Source organism: Vigna unguiculata, chromosome 1 (assembly GCF_037176805.1).
Source record: "Vigna unguiculata cultivar grain cowpea cultivar isolate G323 ecotype 2 chromosome 1, ASM3717680v1, whole genome shotgun sequence".
Taxonomy (NCBI): Eukaryota; Viridiplantae; Streptophyta; class Magnoliopsida; order Fabales; family Fabaceae; genus Vigna; species Vigna unguiculata.
The window spans coordinates 792,205-814,371 of record NC_140792.1 but is presented as its reverse complement, the minus strand read 5'-3'; the positions used below and the strand labels follow the sequence as shown (position 1 = coordinate 814,371).

Genomic DNA, 22,167 nt, shown 5'->3' with positions numbered 1-22,167 from the left:
GTATAGTAGCATAACAAAGTGTAGAAGATGCTTTGTATATAATTCTAAAACATAATTTATAATCTATTTTAGTATTTGTGTTGACATCTTCCACAATGTGATGATGGTGTGTTGGAAATCCAACATAACCTAGTTGCAAAATCGAATTGTAAGAGTTTTCACTAATAGTATTATAATTCTTTGCAAATTATTTGATGTCAAAGTAGATGTGTAGAAGACACAGAACTCTTGAGTAGAGATATTACCATGATGCTGCATAATCAATGCTTCAGTCCAACTTATAAGGTTTTATATACAGAACTTGAGTCATGTTTTTTCTAATAAAAAAATATAAGAATATGTTGTAATAGCCTGAATGGTAAAGCCTCATCATGATTTCGGGGGTATTGTCTTGAGCCTATAAATTGTGTTTTGATTAAATTCGAACTTTTCCTTTCATTGATTTTTGGTCGCAATAGGCTTCACTTTACACTACCCTTTTTGACACTGATTGATTTATTTCTTTTGGTTTGTCACTTTTACGCAAATCCTCCAAAGTTGCATTCTAACCTCAAATTCATCAAGTTGTTCGGAAGGCAAGCAAAACTCATATCAGAAGCTAAATATTATTTCACAAATCTAGTGTAAGCAACGTCATTTATAGTTGACTTAAATGCCAAATCACTTTCAATGGACGAAATCAAATTTGAGGAGAGCATGCAAGCAGCCAAGTTGATCAATAAAGTCGCAAATGAATCATCCTCTGCATGTCAAATGAGCCAGCAACAGAATAACGAGAGCAGTTTCTAAGAGAAAATGCCCCACAAGCCTATATCTGTAAGAGAAAATGCCCTACAAACCTCGCCCTTTCTCCCTTCGTTGCCTCTTCCTTGTTTGTATCTACTAATAATACCATTTATATTAGAAGTTATTTCTTTTTCCATCAGGCCATCTAGAGAAGAAGTAACATGTGAATCAATATACAAAACGAGTTTCCAGAAAAGAGTAGATGGTATGTGTTCCATCTCTACCATACTTCATGACCAATAATAGCAATATTATAAGGGTTGGTACTTTTTCATTGGATCTCCCAAAGCAATCAGGACAAGTCATAATTGGATAGCAATTACCGTCCTTGTGTTAATAGTGCAAGTTTTTAATGATACTGACGAAAACTCTGTATAAAGAATTTTTTAAATAACGTAGTGACCAGTTTGAATAACCGGTTCATTACAGAAAAGTACGTTAATTAACTTGTTGAAAACTTCCAGAGTTAAATGGTGTTAAAAAGATGAAGATACGTATCCATTCAACACCAGTACATGGACTACGTTATTTATAAATGAAGATACGTATTCTCCATACACACATACAGAGAGATAGAAATCAATTTGTTCTAAAAAAACTAAAAGAATTGTTATGTCCTTGTTAACTTCCAAATATTGGTTCTGAAAAAACATATATCGATTACTTTTACGAACAGTCCACCAAATTAAGACCCCATCCATGATCCATGATCCATGAACCCTAATAAATATTCCTCATTATTATCTTCTCCATTAACTCCGCCATAGTTAACGTAGTTGGTCCTCCAAACCTTAATAAAGAATAATAGTTGTCTTAGACTCATGACAACCAACATAAAGCACATCAATATACCTTACATGATAGATTTGGTATGAAGATTTAGCCTTTAACAAAGACAAAAGACAACGAGCATGTGCAGATTTGGTCTTTCACTAAGCCAAAAGACATTCGAGTAATCCACATGCTGACATCACCAGAGGAACAAAACTTTTTTTGTTGTACAAGTACTGACACACAAGATTATCCAAACAAATCAATGAGTGCTGAATACACGATAATTAATAGAGTATAATTCTCAAAAAGGCTAATTAGAAAGTGGGATGGTCATCAAGTTATTTATAGTTTCGACAAATGAGATACATAATATGTGATTATTCTTGTATACTTGTATTTATCTACATACACGATAAGCTCAACTTTATTATGGAAAGTCGCATTCCTTAACTTAAGTACTGCAGCTGTTCTCTAACAAGTAGCTTTTCTAACATTAAGAAATGGAGTCTGTAAATGTGCCTATAATATACATACACCGTATGTTCAAAGATTGATAGAATAATGCATCGTATTCACCTGCAGGCTTAGTCACTTGATCGCCTTGCAATTCTTCTAGAAATCTCTACGGAAGCAGACATCTACTGCGAGCTTTAATGTCAGAAAATGTACCATTTACTCATCCAAAAGTATTAAGGAAAATTAGGATTCATGTTCAAGCAACCACCTCGACAGTAGAAGAGTCCCTCCTGTAATTCACCCACTCAGAAAAAGTCGGAGCTTATTTGAACCTATGTTGATGGAATTTGCGTAGTGTTCGTCAAAACTTATGGAATCAGCTTATTACATGTCTATAAGTTGTTTTCACCTTATTTTAATAAGCAACCTCTCTAATAAACATAAAAATAGCTTTTATTTGAAAAGTTTTCAATTATAAAAATAACTTCTACATAAGAACTTAATTAAACTGTTTACTCAAACGCACCCTTACTGTAGTGGAAACTCCTTCTGGAGAAGGTCCAAATTACGACTATCACAAGCTTCCAACATGTCATTCCTAGAAGCACAGCTGGAAAATAGGATGAGACAAAAGGTAAGTCACGAGAATATAAAATCAACACCTAATTAGAACTATCACTCTCCTATTCTTGTCAGTAAAATCCTGCAATACTTCTCTCTGCTAATAATAATAGTAATAATATATATATATATATATATATATATATATATTATAATATACCTTAATGAAATTCTCAAATATTGCCATGCATTCTCTGCTTTTGGATTCATGGCAAGTGCTCGAACATAATATCGAATGGACTCGTCGTACATACCCTGTAGGAAGTGTGAAAGGTAGGTATAATAAATTAATTTTATCATGACAATTAAGATACAACATACAAAATAGCTAATTAGTGCTAAATAAATGTCGTTTTCATTCCTCCATCTTTGACATCTGTTATAGAATACAGAGCAACTCAACTTTTGGGAAATTTTATATGAACCCCAACCAAAAATCATTCTTTTTTATCCTCTCAAACAGTAAAAGTTGGGTATTTTCATCCTATCTTCCTCCTCTCCATTTCCTTCCTCTCTTTCTCCAAACAAGTAAAAGGGAAATGGTGTCTTTCTCCAACCATTAAGGCAAACAACTGCACCATAATATCTCCACAACAGAAGCTAAACTTATCCAAAATATTTGGCATGCTTCATTATTCCACAACAAAAAGAATCGCCCCCAACATGTCCCAACATACTGCATAGATGGGTATCCAAATGTACACCCACCAACAGTACAATGTAATGCCCAGTGCTTTGGAGAAAAGATTGAAATCCAGAACCTAAAATCATACCAAAGTTGAGTTTCTTTTTACTGATATAGCTGTCATACAACATACATGCTAGAGTTTTACATTTGCATGGCAGAATACAGTTACCATAAAGATAGTGAAAACTGAAATGACAAGCAAAATTCTACTTCTAACTTGATATGTACGATACAGATAAGATAAATGCCCAGCGGGGAACTGACCTGGTTTGCATAACTGATACCCATATTTGCCCAAGCACGAACATAGTTAGGCTTTAAATCAAGTGCCTGAAATGATTATTGTTTTAGTCAAAGGGAGAATTGCACCCGACAAAGAATAGAATTGACTAAAAGAAATAGATTGCACGTTCACTCCAAAAACAACTTTATAATATAATTATAGAAAAGGCAGTTAACTTGCACAGAATGAATAAAAGAACATTTGACTGTCTTCATATTATTGCGACAGCTGGAAATATCTAAAGGGCTAGTGATATACCGTCAAATAAGTAAAATGAAGGATTTGGAACGAGACATAGCAAACTCCCTGATATGTAGTTCGATAAATATCCCCCTCATACTCACACATTTGATTTCCAAAAATCTTGACACAATAAGTTACATTTGATTGACACAAATACATTAAAGCTACAGGCTACAGCAATAGCAGAGCATTAAATTCTATACACAGCACCTGTTGATAAGCCATTATTGCATCAGCACTTTGAATACTGTTTGCCTGTGTAGCACCCAGTTTGTTCCATAATGAGTAATCCTGTGGCTTGAGTTTCAGTGCTCTTTCAAAAGATGCAATAGCTTTGTCATATTCTCTGGATAAGTTATACATGACCCCAAGAACTATGTGGACATCTGCATCATCCGGAGACACTTCAGCAGCTTCATTGAATAACCTAGCAACCTGCAGAAAGGAAAATTAATCTTTCCAATTGTTAGATATCACATTTAATACTCCCTTTCATCTCATATACAAGCAAAAATAACTAATTTCACACCTCTTAAGAATGGTGGTTAGGTTCATTCAGTATTCTTGATTTCATATAATATGGGAGTACATTTTCTAAATTATCCTTAATCACAAGTTGGAGATTCTACATCAATTAGGAGTGAAGTCAAATTATAATATGTAAGTGAGGTGCAATCTTCATCTTACAAGCACATTTTGTAAGATTGAGTTAGGCATACACACATTTACTAAGATAGAGTTTGTCCCGGTCAAAGTTCCATGATATTATTATTAGGCTCCTCTTAGACTACCCACAAATATTTAATTCCACATTCAAGATATTCATTGCTCAGCATGAGGAAGTATGTTGGATATCCCAAATTGACTAGGACTAAGGTCAGATTATAATATATAAATAGGATGCAATCCTTACCTTATAAGCTGGTTTTGTAAGTTTGAATTACACATAAACTCACTAAGATCATATTTATTGGAGATGGTTCCTAGAATTAATATATGGGTATTTTTGATAATAATACATTAAATAGAACTTTGGAAGTTGGAATTTGCTCATATTTTAAGTTCACTTAACATGGCAATTTTTTGTTTATATGAGTGTAGAGGTAATAAATGTTAAATATGGAAATAAGGAAATAGCAATCACTAGAAATGATAGATGTAGTCACCACAATTTAGAGAATTGATTTATTCTTGTGCATTTGACTTATTTTGACATCACAACTTCAAATCCCAATTAGAGCCTAGAATGGCCGGCTTAAAAAATGCTAGTGGTACAGGTTAGGCACATTGTGGGATGGCTGCTATTTTAAAATGTTATTACTATTATTGTTTAGTTTATTATACTATATGGTATGCTTTAAAGAGTTCCTTATATTATTATTGCTGTTGTGGTTGTTGTTTAGCCTATTGCATTTTTATTACTACACAAAACACCTAAAAAACGTACAAAGACAACACATCTCCACAAGGCTTTTCAAATACAGTCACAAGTGGTTTGGCACTTGGGTCCCTTATAAAAGGACTGGAATTTGACCCGAGCTTAAGCATGGAGGTATCACTTAATCCCAAAATGAACCAACCCAATTAGAGGGGAATTAGTTGGGTGTCATAAAAGATCCGGAAAATGTATGCATGGGGTTTTTACAGGTATTTAATAATCCTTTACACAAATCCCAACATAGGTAATCAATCCACTTACATCAGCATAGTACAAAGAATCAGAAATCTCAGGCGGGGCAAGTGTTCCATATTTTGGGTGATGGCGCAACCATCCATATAGATACTTCAGAGCAGCTGTTTGCTCTAGTTCTGCAAATATCAGTAGATGGCTCAATATTTTATATCTAGGAATAAAATGGAAAAACCTACAAGTCATTTGCATCAATGCTTTCAGTTACAAATCTAGTAAAAGAGAAGACGAGTACACAATGAAGTATAAGAATCCCTCCAAAGCAAGTAAAAGTATATTAGCTCATTTAAAGAAATATCCAACTTTTAAAATTTTCACCAAAGAAAAATTCCAAAACTGAGTAGGAATGTACATATAAATTAACTCAAGCATCAAGATTTAATGTGACAAATGATCTTTAAGCTAGGTTGCTATTATCGTTATTCGTCCAGGCAATAAATCAGAAGCCATTACTAACCATTTGTATGACTAACACCAAGAGCAAGAAGCACCTCCAAGTTTGTCGGGTCAGCCTCCTGTGCTTTCATCATTGCTGCAATAGCCTGTGCAAGTTTAAATAGTTTTAAAACAGTTAAGTTCTAAAGTAACATTTGAAAATAAGAGTGATGGGCTCAAAGCAAAACATGGTTAATTTGTGATAAGTGCTGACAAAGACAAATTACACGGAGTAACAAGGGACAAGGAAGAAGAATAAAGTATCAGTCTTTTACCAAATAGTCTAATATAAAATCACATGAAATGGCTGCATAAAATGTACATTGAAGATTTGGCAGATTTCCATATTAAAACAAGACCTTAGAGGCCGCAAAAAAGAGTTTAAAATAGTTCATGAAATAATAAGATTTGTATTCACGTTATGTTATGAAAATGGTAATTATTATTTTTTGTATATGTGAAATGGCCAACAAATATACTATTCAGTGAACCAAAATGAAATTGGAAGCACAAAAACTATATCTAGAACAGACATCTGATGGTTTAAGAAAAGAAGCAAATTTGAATGGCATAATGCATTGAACAGAAATATTATCTCTGTCATAGACTGTTGACATATAAATTCAAACAAATTGATTAATAAAATTGTTTGTTCTGTATCACATGTGTATGGCTCCAGAAAATTGCAACTACACAATAATACAGGGGATTTCAGACTACGCAAACATGGGGATACCATCAATAAGGCATAACCTAACCTGTTGATCATCATCATTCTCTGCATGCGCTATTCCAAGCAGTCTCCATCCTTCAGCATTCTCAGGATTTTTTAGGACTTCTGCTTCCAATGCTAGAACTGCTTCACTTAAAAGTCCTTTTCTGAATAGATCTTGGCCTTCTTTTAGGGGATTTGGATGACCAACATAAGGGTTTAAATCTGAAAAGACATACACACCCCTCGAACTGTCTAACTGCTGCTTGGAAGCAACTTGCTCATTTAGGAACCTTCATATAACCCCCAAAGAAATTGTGATTAATAAAGCAATAACCTCCTCGCTGGTATGTAATATTTTTTATGCTAAAGAGAAAACATATGGCATAACCCAAGTAAAAAGAAAAAAACATACACAATAGGAAAGGAACAAGAACAGCCACTTTTTAATGTTAGTGAAAGAATAATTAATTGATGAAAAAAGTGAAGTACATTTACGATAACTGTTATCCTCCTGAGCAACCAAATTAGACCAACCAATAATCTTAACCTTAAATAATATCCAGGATTCTTTTGTTCACTATGTATCACTTATGTAAAACATTGGACCATAAGAATGGGCATTTAGTTTGGCAAATATTTTAAGGCAGCATCTATATTTTGAAAAAAAAAAAAGTCAAACCAACATTCAGTTCTCACTGATTAAGAACGAGCATTGCATGGTTCATAAAAGGGAATCAAGATAGGTTAACATATTTCTTTTAATAAAGAAAAGTAGAAAACCAAATTAAAACATCAATCCAGAATACTAGAGACACATAAGCCAAAACCAGCTTTCAAATTGCAACTTCCAATTCTACTCATAAAAGTTACCCCAACCAAAAGTACACAAGATGAAACATAGTTATGATTCTTTCCATATATTCTTATTATTAAAACAAAATCTGTTGTTTGTCACTAAATCCAGTAAATAATTATTTTTGTTAAAAAAAACAATTTTAGTACAGTCTGTTCAAAAGTTTGACTTACTCATCGTATGCTTGTGCCCAACTATCAGAAGTGCTGTCTCCTAAGGCTGCTTCACCTAACTGCTGACCAAATTCATCTGCCCAATCATTAACATTCAACTTTGAAAATTCATTAACCCACTGATCATCAGTTGCATCATGCTGCCGTCCTTCAGTTGCATATTCATTCACCCACTGATCAGGTCCGTGATAAACCTAGAAACCACAAGTCAGCATTCAAAAATTTTAGGAAAAGGGATCGCCAACACATCAATGATTTTACTTTGTTCTTAAAATAAATCAAGTCAAAAGAAACCGACTGAGATGTATCAGACTTGCATGCATATAAAAGGGTGACTTCATGCAAGAATCTCCCACCAGTTTTGGGTATAAGGAGGTTCAAATATATGCAGGCACACCCTATGTACCCAAGGCTCAGACAAATCAATCTTACCTTTGCACCCAAGGCTCCCACATCAAAACATTAAGTAAAATGGAGGCTAGGAATAACAACAACCAACAACCTATTCAAACAGTTGCACAAGAGTTTGCACACAGCATTACAATCATAAGTAAGAATACATGTAATTCTGCAATTTAATAGTCCCAGAGAGGGAAAAAACCCACTCTCAAGGATCAAAACCATAGAACCCATGCTAACACCCACTTCCCATATAAATATGTTCTCAAGAACTCAATAGAAAACTTGGATAATATTTCTGATCATATGACAAAGTATAAACACCAATAGGCTAGGAAATCTTGTCCTTCTCAGTCAAAGCCTTTCAAAACCTCATCTGAGTGAAAAAAAAAATCATCGAATTCATATATTATTGTCCACAAAAACCCAAATTACCATCAAAGACCTGGATCCTAACCTCAAGAAATTGCTCATAAATTGGAAATCAACTTATTGAAACTAAAATCCAAGTAAGCCTCCCAACTCTTACAAACACCATAACAAAATTTGTTCTGCAACTCCAGCTCAACCCAGCTAAGATAAACTGAATTACAACCCTTTCCAGCTTATTTGATTCAAACCCTGAATTTTGAAAGGATATTTACATATAATGAGTCAAAATTTGCATTGTTGCACAGTTTATACAGTCCTTTGGTTGATCAAATTGAAGTGAAATGCTTGCCTTTTCACAGGCACTTCTTTAACCCAAAAACTATATATCTAGATATATCAGACTTATAACAGAATATATGTCAATCAATAATATAAAACACTTGCAAAAGAATAATATAGTTTCATGGTCATTGGACATGCCTTATCATTTAAATATTCTCCAGCCCATGCTTGACCACGATTATATTGTTGATCATATTCCGTTGCCCAATCTCCAGATGCAGGTAATGCATTCTCTTTAACCTGATTGTCATCAATAATCAACTCACCACGGCTCATCTTCGACACAAATTGAAGGAATTTTGAGTTCTGCATACCACAATAGCATGTAATTGAATTTTATCTTATTTCAAGGAGGGCAAGAAATGCAACAACAAAATAGAACACTCTTCTTAGCAAGGGCGCATGAATATTATAGCGCAGAAAAGACAAGCTCATCAATATTGATAAGAAAGTTGTATGTTCCATCCATAGGGCTTTCAAGGATACCATTCGATGAAACATTATGGCATAGCCCAAACTTTCTGTATAATCAATATTTTTCACAGTTTTCCCTTCTCAATCTTGTCATCTCTCTTTTCCTGATTTTTAAATAATTGAATAATCTATAAAAAAAAAAAAAAAACGTTTTTCTAATGCAGCCAAAACACAACAAAATATAACAAAAAGAAAAATGCAAGGTATTAACTCAAAACCTACACAGTACCTTTGAAAAACAACAATGAAAATACCAGACACAAGTATAAGCTTTAACACACAAGGAGACCAAGAACACCATTCCATGTCAAAGAACTCGTGATAGCTGAGATACCCATCTCAGCATTACATTCTGGGCCTAAAAATCAAATATCAGCGTCACCAGAATACTATTCCCACACATACTCCAGTTAATACGTTTAAAAATTCGAAAATATTTCAAGAATAAGTACCACATAAAATCAACTAGGTGTCACTGTAAATATTAACATATTAATTCCTACATATTACAGGCCAACAGATCAAATATCAGCATCACTTGAATATTATTCCCACACGTGACTCTTGTTAATATATTAAAAAATAAAAAATATTTTAAGAATAATTATCGCCCATTATAAAATTAATGAGCAATCACTGTAAATACTAACATATTAATTCCAAAAACTCGTGTTGTCCTAAGTGGCCTAGAGTCTAGAATCATATCACGTTTCCAGAAGCACCAAATGATCTTTCCCGTCCTGTAAATATTATAATTACTACTGAATAAATTGAATATAAGTAAGAAATCAAATGGATTTTAATGTGATAGATGGACAATGTGTGATAAGTAACCAAACACTTGGGGCACCCTTAAAAGCTAGCTATTGAAGAAAAGACCCAAGAACTTAAGTACTTCACCAAGCATCCCATATTACTCGATGTGGGAAGTAGACACCCCCATAATACCCAAGTTCTATCATTGTGCAAGACCAAAAAAATTGTGTGTAGAGCACCTGAAATTAAGGCTAAGGAACACAATAACCATACATTCTGAAATTTCCCGAAGTTTGCAAGAGTAAACAATTATCCATTAAGGGATTGATGTATAAACATTTGTCCCAAATTTCTCTTTTAGTTATCTTGGTTCACTCAAAAAAGAACAAAATGATAAGGGTGAGTAAATTAGCAAAAAGACAAACTAATGAACTAGTGTCGCATATTTTGATGTACTAGATTGGAAATATAAAAGTCATGTGTAGCAGAGAAACCTGAAATTTAGGATCACCATTTTGGGCCAATGTATTTGCAAGCATACGAGTCTGTTCCATTGCAGCAAAGTTTGACATGTTCATACCTTGCATTTGACCTACTGATGACAATTGGGACTGCAAAGAGATTGCAAGAAAAATTAATCTTAAAATAAGAAATGAATTACAAATAACAATTTATACTCAGGTCCGATGAAAAATTGATTATTTTCTACAAGTACCAGTATAATCCAAGTCTAGTGTCACCAACATCAATACCAGCGAAGAAAGAAGGCATTGCATCAAAGACACGTTCTATAAAACAAGATATGATGCATGCCTTCATTTTTTAGTTATATGTTCTTTCATGACCTGTTTATTTGGGTTCTATTTGTTTTGGATATTCTGATTGAAATCATAATAATCTCGAAACAGAAAAGAAATAAAGCAGTCAGATATTCTGAAGACATTCCTGAAATTGCTCTTTCCTCCTGATATGTGTGCTACAGGTGATGGATGCCAACACCGACACCAATGAAGAAATAGCACGTTGCATCAAAGAAATTATTTGGCACAGAAGCCCGTAGACAGAAAAAAAAAAAATGTAGGATGGTGAAACTGAATTTTAGAGGAATAGAGCTACAATGGAGAAAAAAGTTGTAGAAGCATCGTGATAGCCCAGGAAAATCTAAAATTACAAGTTGGAAGTGATGCTCGGGAAGTAATTTCCACTGACTAAGTATATGATGAACTTGTTTAGGAGATTTCATGAATTGACCAAAAATGGGCATTGGAAGTCTAACATTTTTCAGACTATATACAACCTTGAAGCGTAGATATGAGAATAAATCCTTAATGTTTGCATCAACAGACAATTAAGTACAACAAGTCTCCTCAATAAAGTTCAAAGATTTCAATTTCATTATTAATAGACTCAATACCACATTAATTTGCAGATAAAAAGTGCAAGTAACTTCAAATTATAGCTACAAATAGAACATTAAAGACTTCTCACATGTTCAAATTCAGACGCCCAACCATTTGCACCATGTTGTTGCTCAAAGGAGTTAGCCCATGAATCAGGATTATCATATTTTCCCCTATGTTGACTAAATTCAGTAATCCACCCATCTGCAGCAGGAGGAGGACCAGGTCTCATATTGCCTTGAGATTCATTCCAATAATCCTCAAGCTCCCGAAATCTTTCAGGCATAGGTCCCTTACCACGGACATTGCTATCAATATCTAAAGAGCATAGAAGTGCATTTACCTGAAAAGTAGTTACATATGATGAGTTCAGAGTCAAACGACCAATAAAAAGAATATAGGCAAAGACAACATTTTATTTAAGATAATGAAGGAAAATATCTGGTAGAAATCATTACTAATCACATGTAGATAGAATACATCATCACTGCACATTCCTTATAAAGGGAAAGATTGGCATACTCTACAAGAAGAGTTTTTCTAAGTTTTAAGTAAAACTTTGGTGAAGATATAACTTAAGAACGAAGTGATGCTGATTGACATTTGACTCAATAAAATAAAAGGTCAGCCAAAGTACATGAAGAAACTGCTATGGTACAGGAGCAACTCCCAAACCCATATAATCTAATCCACGATTAATTATCAACCCAAAGAAAAAAAGAAAAATCACTTAGCAAAACTTAAAGGTAGGTTACACGGAAAGAACATATTGAGCAATCACACCAGACCCTAGGTGATCATCCTTGCACCTAATCAGTAATCAAACATTGAACTCTAAATCTCCAATACACAAACAACTAAAATTTTTTCTGCTACTCTTTTCCCTCAACGAGTATGACTAAAGTAAGTGAAACCAGATGAATGTATTCATGAATTCCCTTACTTGTGCATCGATAAATTCTTCACTTTTATCTGCAAACAGATGCCTAGCCATTATGCTGCTACGGTCTCGTATACATTGTTTATCACCTTCGGATAAACCCAGCATCGGAAGAGGGGTAGGATGAAAAGGTACTCCACCACGGCTGCTGTCAAGAAACGAGTGCAAAAAACTCGATAGAACTCTTTGCGGTGTCCCTGCAGAGAAAACAACATCAACTCCACACCTCTTCTTCTGTGCTCAGTTTCTCAATGCATTCAAATAAAAAACCAAGTTCACAGTACAACCACCACTAATCACAGCACCTTTGCTAAAGCGCACGACAGGAACAACATGAAACACCATACACAACAACCAGAGCATGGCAAGTCAAAAGAATAACATTATTTTCTAAGAGGATGTTTATAAATTGTATTTTCACTTTATTTTCTGTTTTCCGGAATCTATACAGGAAAAAAGAAGGCAATTTAAAATGCCACGGTAAAATTATTTTCTATTAAGAGCCGTTTTGTTCAAGAAAACATTTTCGGTTTATATTTTCCATTTTCACTCCATCTTATGTTCAGCAAAGTTTATACAGGAAAAAAAATACAATTAAAAACAGAAACGCTAAAAAAAATCACTTAATTTCATTCTGATTTTATTCTCTGTTTTCACTTCATTTTCTGTTTCCAGAAGATCATAAAGTAAAAGCAAGACAAACATTAAAAACATAAAAACCTGTCTTCACTTATTCTTGCACAACCTATTGAAAGCCAATAAAAATGAAATCAGAAAACATTTTCTGACACCAAACAATCCCCTGGACCAATCCAAACACAACCTACCATCCAACGGCGGCTGTTGAATTGCCGGCACCAGTTGCCGCGGTCCGGCAACCCCGGTCTCACGCTGTATCTCATCCCACGTCTCTTCCAGCCCACTCGCGCCACGGAACCTGTGCAAAAACTCCGAAGCCTGTTTTCGGTCAAAACAAAAATTACAATAACTCAAATCATTCATTATTGACAAGTATCACATAATATAACATTATAACAAACAAACACACACGGCACAAACAATCACAGACACAAGAATCCAATCCAAACCGAACCTGAGAGTTTGCATCCAATAGAGGCTTATCGAATTCGGAGCCGGGAAGGTGATTGACGGGAAGAGCGGTGGAGTAAAATTGAGAGGTAGGATCAGTGGGAGTGGATGTCGGAATCTCCTTCAGCCTCTCCTGTTATAGTTTTGCGACAAAAAAATTGAAATCAGTGTTGAGTGAAGAGAGAGTAATAGAGAAAAAAGGAGAAACTAAGACCTGAGTTTTGGAGGAAGAGCCAACAAGAGCGTTGGCTAGAGAAGCGAGAGGATTAGCGGAGGAAGAAGAAGAGTCGCCGCAAGCAGCAGCACCGGAAACGAGGTCGCGCATCGCCATGGCCCACCGTTGAGTTCTCACTCTTCCACCACCGTTCTTCTTCCGATTGGCGGTGCCTGTTTCGATGGTTTGGTTGGTTCTTCCCTTCTTCCGCCACACTCGTGGGTTGCGCTGTTTTGTTATCTCTATCTGCGTGCTATACTTGTCATTTTCTCTTTTATTAATTTTTATTTATTTTTTATGAAAGTTGTATTATATTATTTAGATTAATATTAATTTACCTCCATTTATTTGGAATTTGAAAAACAAAATGGAAAATAAATAAATTTAGTATATAAAAATATTTAATGAAAATTAAAAAAAAAACAAAAACAAGTTTTTTCTATATTAGTTTGTCAATTATAAATATAATATCAATATATTTGTGTTCAAAGTATGTTTTTAATTTAAGAAACTAGAGAGAGAATCCATCTCATTTCACATTAGATTTTGGAGAGAAACAAGTTTTGTGTGGGTCTCACATAATTTGTATTATTTCATTTTCATCACAACCAAACTATAAAAAAATATAATTTTCTTTTCTTTCACTCATTTTCAATTCATTTCCGTTTTAAATAGTTCTAGAAAAATGTAGACTTGGTCATTTTCTTAACAAAATCTTCGAACTTTTATTTAATAAACAATCAAATTCAGTTTTATAATGAAGTATCAATAATTTCGAGTCCGTGTATAACTAATAATACGAAGTGTAGAGTCACTAAATTAACATTTTATTCGGTAATTTATGAGTTATGCATTATATGGAAAAAAAAAATGTTATTAGCAAGTAAATCAGGTTTGAGTATTGTGAATATAAAAAAATATGGTAAATGGACTAATCTCATATTAAAAATGGTCACTCGTTATTTGAGATAAATAGTTATTTATAAAGTTTTAAATAGTTTTTTATAGAAAAAATATTATTATAGATAATAGACATTAATAAAATCATGTTTCGTTATTGTTGTAGAAAATTAACGCAATGTTCGTTTCTGGGATTGGTACTGTTTAATGGTATTTGAGAGAGCGGATTTTCATGTATGAACGTGTTCGTTTTCAATGATTTTCACAGATATGAGAGAGCGTATTTGGGGGATGGATGAATTAATCCATCTCCTCAAAACAGCGATAATACTGGTTAGGCAGATGACGAAAATGCCCTTGTTGAATCCATGGAGGGGGAAGAAGATGAGTTGGTTGAGTGTGGTAGGGGAGGAAGAGGATGAAGGGGTGGGTTGTGGTTACACGGAGGTCGTGGTTGTAGTTGCACGAGGTGGCATGGTGGTGATATGCATCGGTGCTGCGAGTGTGCAAGTGTGTGTTGTGTGGATGTCACCGGTTACGTCCGGTGCCTTAACATTGAAAAGGATGACACCGGTTACGACACCGATGTCGTGTATATGTTTTTTGTTTTTTTTTAAACTTTTGTTTAACTTTATTTATATAAATTTGTATAATTTTTTTAAAAAAATAATTAGATAAATTTTTTTACATTCATAAAAAAAAATTCATTTTAAAATTTCATACAATTTCAATATTTTTTTAATTTGTATTAATTAATTATAATTATTTTTATAACAAATTAGAAAATTATTCTTTTTTTCCATCAAAGGTATTTTGATAACTTCCTAATTCTATCTATTTTTACAATTAATTTTATTTATCACATCAATCAAATCTCTCACTAACTCTCATAAAACTTATCTCCAAATCCACTTACTTTACTCTCTAAATCCACTAAAAAAAACACAAAAATTCATCTATCCAAATCTACACAAATTCATCTTCACACTCTCCCCCATATCCACTTCCTCAAAGAAACACACCCTAAAGTAAGTTTCTCAAATTTTGAAATTGTATTTTAAGACCTAGAATAGTATCTTTGTCATTTTATCTTAATTTGAAGTATTAAAGGATAACAATATGTGTATAGACAAAAAAATACACAAAAAATAGTTAATTTAAGGAAGTTAAATAAAACATTAAAAAGAATCAGGAATTTATTTCAGTTTTTCCTGAGTTTAGAGACTAATATAATAGCAAGTCATAATTTTATGCCTAAATGGATAATTTACTTTATGTTTATCAAAATGATTTACTTTAATGGTTGATTAAATGTATAATCAATTATTGTTATAATTGGTTATAATCAAAATCTTATTTTTGTTTGAATAGGTATGTTGAAAAGTGTTTGTAAGATCATTTATTCATTTAAAAGAAAATTTGTAATTATATATGATGATTTTTTTTTAAAAGTCATTATTACTCTTTTATTTTATTATTTATTTATTTATTCATTAATCAAGTATTTTAAAGTGATTATTTGTTTATCATTCATAAGTAAGAAGTATGAGGTTGAAAGAGAGAAAAAATCTTCAAAAATAACTACAAATTGAACATTTTCAAATTTGAAAAATAGCTTTTTTAAGAAAGAAAATATAAATTTGAATGTTTATCATACATCCGTCAACATTATAGTAGAGTTGGAAAATGCTACATAGTTTTTACAATAGATGTTTGATTTTTTATTATTAAAAGATTATAATATAAATAGAAATAAGTTAAATTGAGTTTCATTTTATAAAAAATATTGTTTCTCTTTTGTTTCTCTTTTGTTTTTTTAGAGTCTTTTAATTTTTTGGGTGCATGTATAATTTTTGGAGTTTGTATTTATTTATGGTCTACGAGTTCAAAATGAATTTATGTCAATTAAGATTGTTAGGATATAATCAAATCATTGACTTGAGATTTTCTTGTGCATATATTGTTTTCTCTATTATTAAAAGTACTTAAAAGGTAAGTTTGTGTTTTGCTCATAGTCAGGTAAGGAAATTAAATATTTAAAATTTATTGTATTGTTGAAGATTGTTGTCAAATTTCTATTGGGAGTGATTGAATCTAATGAATGATGTGATTTTGCTTGTTTGATAATGTAAATTGATGAAAAGGTTAATTTGATGATTTAGGTAAAAATGATACACGTGTATTTGGGGTTTGGTGGGGTTTGTTTCAAGGATTTGTAAATTTGGATCAAGTGATTTTGATTGGTATATTTTGAACTGATATAACTTGTTTTGGCTTGTATGAGGAAAGAAAAACACTTGTTGGGGTCGGTTGAATTTATTCACAAATATGTATGAACTACGAATTATGCATACACGATGGGCGAGTGATTTACTTGTTAAGCAACACAAACTCAATTTTGTAGGGGGAAGCTCCATTTGTTAGGTTAGTGAATCTCTTGCTGAGCGAGAGTATTTTATTTGAAAGTTAAAGAAGTATGTGTGCCTTACTCGTTGATGAGTCATCATTTTCCTCCATTCTGCTAGCCTTTGTGTACCCATTTGATAGTTGTTCAATGCTTAATTGTTTATCTTTAGTGTGTTTTCATTTGTTGGGCTTTATTGGGCCATAGTTCTGAATTTGGGTTAATTTCACATTATTTGGCCAAATTTTCGTTTTTAATTATTTTTAGGTATTTGGGTGAAGAAATTTTTGAGTTTGGACATTAATATTCAGTTGAAGAGAGTTGCCACATCATTTTCACATCATTTTCACGTCATTTCCATGTCATCTAAGTGATTGGGCCACATTTGAGGCCCAATAGTGACATTTTTGTAATTATGAGTGCCAGAGTAGCAATTTTGTAAATAATGGTGGCAGAGTTGACAAGACCACGAAAATTAGGTCTCTTGGCATGCACCAACCGCACTCCTTCTTCTCCATTCTTTTCCAACCTCCATTTTCGCTCTCTCCAGCTTTGGTGGGTGTCCATGGAGGTGCTCCACTCGTTTATTATGTTTTTGCACTAGTTTTTGCCATTTGTATGCACATTTGACAACACCCAATGTGGGATTTACGTTTTGAATGCATTTGGTAGATTGGGCATCTCATTTTGTGGATTTTATTGACTTGTAACATCACCCATTGATGGGGTTTTTGGATTTATATATCACAACAGCGTTTTTCATTCCATTGAAGCTTTAAAATCTCTCTTTTGCTCTTGATTTGCGTTCAACAATTCGTAGGTTAGGGTTTTTGATGTTCTGTTTTGTTGATTTCATATTTGAAGTGCTTAATTGTTCCATTTCCATGTCTAGCAAAATTCATGTGTTGAGTCCTTGATGAAAAATGCAATGAAGCTTTGAGGTTGTGCTTGTTTTGTGAAATTTGCCATGTCTCTTTGTTCTGAATTTGGGGAATGCGTGTGGTGAATCTGTTTGTGCTTAATTTACAGAGTAATTGCATATGTTTGGGTTAAGTTATGTTCATGCTTAATGTATGTAGCTTGACTGTCACGAATTTAAGGATGTGTGCATTGCTTAATTGCATAATGAAGCTGGATTGTAACTTTCGCTTAGTGAGTTCTTATCTAATGGATTGAGAGAAGGTAGAGGTGTTAATTTGGCGGCATATGATAAGTGAAATTGTGTTTGAATCAAGGATGTCAATACGTTTTTAATCACTGTCGCGTTTAATTTAATCTGTTAATTAGCATACTGAATCTGTCAACCTCCCTTTGTGTTATAGTGTTGTGTTCATATGAAAATTGAAGCTTTGGACGAAAATATTGGTCGTTGGGAGACGATTTGGTTCAACTTTCGCATACTGCATTTAATTGTTTTAATTTGGTGGGGTACGACCTCTATCACTCGTGCAAATTTCTAAAAATTACTCCCAATGGTCTTATTCATTGGGCGAGTGAGACACTCACTTGGCAAATTTTTGGAGGAATTTCTCCCAATACTCATGATGTCGCTCAATGAGAAAAAGGTTTTCAAATAAGATGTTTTATTAATTTTGAGAAGAGTTAATATATTAAATGTATGAAATTGGAAGTGTTTTGATATATAGATGACTGTTGTGATGAAATTGGAATTATTTTTAAAGAAGGAAAGTACTTCATCATGTTGTGTTAGGGTGTATTGAATTGGGATTCAAATAAGAGATTATCAAAACTTTACTTAGTACTTTAACTCACATAAAGGAAAATATTTAGGTAGTGAGAGTTGATGGAGGTTTTTATGATGAAAATTGGTTTGAAAGAGAACCTTTTTAGCATCTCATGGTGAGTTACCCTTGTTATATGAGAGGGGTTGGGTAGAGCCCCGATATCACATACCAAAATCTACTAGGATCCATATGATAGGTGCAAAATCTCTAGGTTTAATTCGATGCAAGAAAATATTCAAATGTAGTATTTATAGTTGGTCTAGATGATTGTGAATATTTAAAAGAAATTGTTTGTGAATGATTGCTTACATTGATTTTTTTGAACTATTTATAAGTATTTTCTTTTTTAAACATATTATCTTACCATGGTTTGTGGTTATGCTCGAGCTACTCGCTTAGGCGGAGTGCCAGGTTTTTGGGCGACCTGTTATCTCGCTTAGGCGAGTACCTCTCGCCTAAGCGAGAAATCGAGGGGTGTGAGACCTTGTTTGGGGCACCTCGCGTAGGCGAGGATGTTGATGTTTGGGCAACAAGGCTTTTCGCCCAGGCGAGAGGTTCTCGCTTAAGCGAGACCTCGTGCTTAACTTTGTGTTGTGCTTAACTCGCCGCCTAGGCGAGAGTTTTTGGTGTTAGACGAAGGATGATGTCGCCCAGGCGAGGAGAGACTCGCCTAAGCGAGACTTCACAGATAAACCAGGTTAGCATGCTCGCTCAGGCGAGAAAGCTTAGCCTAAGCGAGACAGGCCTTAGGAGATGCTGAGCCATGAGCGGGTAGATTCATGGATGGCGATTAACATGTGATGGTATGAGCGAGGAGGTTCATACATATTTACTCTCTTGTGGGGATACGAGCGAGGTAGGTTCGTATGATCCGTGCTCATAATTGAGAGATGCTACGTGCGGGGAGGTACGTAGCTAGTGGATCACATGTGTTGGACTACGGACGGACAGGTCCGTAGAGTAGGACTACGAGTGGGGAGGTTCGTCGAGGCATGATCATGAGCGGGTAGGTTCGTGTGAGCATCAGAAATCCTGAGTCCATGGCTAACTTTGTTGTTAAATTGGAGGTTGAAAATCTCTGGGGGTATTAAGTATGTGACCATGGTCCAGATATGAGAATATAATTGGGTGTATTTATGTTATTTAATTAATATGTTTCTTATATTCTTTTGAGCTCACCCTTTCTGTTTGTGTTTGGCGATGATCTTGTAATTCTTTACACGGGAGCAGTTGATGATATAGGTGATGCTGCTAACACCTGAGGTGGAGAGATGGCTAGCTTGGGGATTTTGAGCTAGGGTTTTTTCTTATGATTTTCATTGTCTTGTCGGATTTTGGAACTTGTAATAAAATTACTACTAATCGTTATTTAAATTATGGCACGACTAATAATGTTTTAAATTTTCCCGTGTTTTGGGAATAATAAAGTACAACATTTGAATTTATCTATTCTTATTTATTTTATTGATTTATTTTAATCAAGTAATTTCCAATAGAGATGTTACACAGTGGTTGATTGCTACAAATTGCAACAGACTAGAAGATTACCATCGAGCATGGACAATGGCAAATAGACAATACATGTATGGAACGACATGGCTGACAAGACAAACAACATATACATAGCAGCAAAAGCAACTTCGTGAAGACATAATGACCATAAACAGACTCCCCTTCACGCCGTGAGCAACCTTCAACCGTTAACTTTGGTAAACAGTGAGGAAATGCTACAACAGTAAAGGAAAACCAAAAACCCTAGAGGGACTTTCACAAGGGTGGCTTTTGGACTTCACCGACGTTCCGAGCAGTAGAAGGTGGCGCATGGACTGCACGCGCCTGTTCGCAGTGGAGAAGATGCGACGCGTGGACGAGTGTTTGGTTCCGACACCGGGGGGCTGTCGCTCGGAGAGGCACTCCAAATCCAGTGGTCGGCGGTCGATAGTGAATAGTGGCGGACGACGGTGAAATAGTGGCAGACGGCGACGATTTAATGAACAATGGCAGTTGGTAGCTTTGGATAGTGTTTAACGGCAGTGGACGACTGTAAACAGTAACACACAATGGCGGATGGCGGTGGATAGCCACGAACGGTGACAACAAGTGTCGGTAGACAAGACCAAACAAAAACCAGAGTGAGATGCACATTAAGATACTTCAGACATAAGTCTTTGAAAGACTTGACTCCGGCAGCCGCCGCCGGCCACTGACTGCTGGCGAGCAACACAAACAGGACCGAGAGAAACTTAAACCACCTGCTCTGATACCATGTGAAAATAAAAGGATAATACACAATTGGAGGGTCTTAATAGATCCCTCTCATAACTTTCTAATTATAATGATAAAAACCGATACAATGGAAGATGATAGATCAAAAGACTAACCTAAATACCTAGGTACAACTCATATAGTGCACTAGACTCATAAGTACAGCTGGAAGTAGTTCCCCACACACCACTCCCTATTTTAGACTTAATAATTACTCTAACATACATAAATTTAATAATTATTTCAATAAGATATAAAAAAATAATGATAAAGAAAAATATATTGATTCTAATGCCTTTTCATAATAAATTCATCATTGATTATCTAAAGATTATTGCTCAATTGATTATTATTGTAGATTTGCAAATTAATCAATGTAAATTCTCAATTAATTTGTTGTCGTTCTCACCATTAACCAAAGTACATTCTCAATTAAATATTTCTATCCTTGATCATGTCCATTCTTTTACCTATAAATCAAGCAAAAAGCTAATTAACAAAAGTACATTCTTGATTAATTTTAGTTAAAGTTTTCACTTCTAATCAAAGTACATATTCTTAATTATTGGCAAAAACTCATTCAATCACATAAAAATTTTGGAAAAATATATGTCTCAGGTGTATTGTAACCGAGACATAAAATGTTTTCTGCCTCGATAATATTTAGAACCAAGACATAAAAGTTTAAAAGATTACAAAAATGTCACTGCAAATACATCTTTTACAAAAGAATTGAGAAATATAAGATACCATAAAAAGACCAAAATGCACCAGTGATTCATGTACAAAATAGTTATTGTTATAGTTCGACAACTCCTTATAAAGTTCTATACGAAAAAGGAATTTAGAACTTTTATGTGTATTTTTATACTTTATTCATATCTATTTTTAAAAAAATTAATAACTATATAATGGTATATGAAGTTAATATATGTATATACCAATATATTTTGCTTCGGACATCTCACTACATTTTTTTTCTAATAAATATGATTGATTATATGTATTAAATTAAGTAATATTGAACTTTTTAAAATAGTTAATTTATCAGTTTTTTTTTTCATTTATAAATGTAACCATTATTACTCATGAATAATATTAGATATTAATAATAATAATGATGGTTAATAAATATCTCAATAGTTTACAT

At 33.8% G+C, this 22,167-nt stretch overlaps 1 protein-coding gene across 6 annotated transcripts; it reads right to left on the bottom strand.

Moving 5' to 3' along the window:
* Positions 1-1,871: 1,871 nt before the first annotated feature.
* Positions 1,872-13,958, bottom strand: PEX5 (peroxin 5). Of its 6 annotated transcripts, none has more exons than XR_003604092.2 (17): positions 13,704-13,958; positions 13,494-13,622; positions 13,228-13,357; positions 12,404-12,597; positions 11,549-11,803; positions 10,555-10,671; positions 8,969-9,136; positions 7,718-7,911; positions 6,735-6,981; positions 5,999-6,083; positions 5,551-5,660; positions 4,062-4,286; positions 3,590-3,655; positions 2,798-2,892; positions 2,543-2,626; positions 2,285-2,348; positions 1,872-2,201 (listed from the first exon to the last, which is right to left on the bottom strand). XR_003604092.2 is itself a non-coding variant. In XM_028069310.2 (17 exons), the coding sequence occupies exons 1-15, from the start codon at positions 13,818-13,820 to the stop codon at positions 2,545-2,547; spliced, it is 2,214 nt and encodes a 737-aa protein (XP_027925111.1). In that variant the 5' UTR covers positions 13,821-13,958; the 3' UTR covers positions 1,872-2,201; positions 2,285-2,306; positions 2,543-2,544. The 6 variants fall into 6 exon arrangements, 4 of the variants coding, with proteins under 4 accessions (XP_027925111.1, XP_027925115.1, XP_027925091.1 ...); XR_003604091.2 differs by having other exon boundaries at positions 1,872-2,198; XM_028069310.2 differs by having other exon boundaries at positions 2,285-2,306.
* Between the last annotated feature and the right edge of the window lie 8,209 nt (positions 13,959-22,167).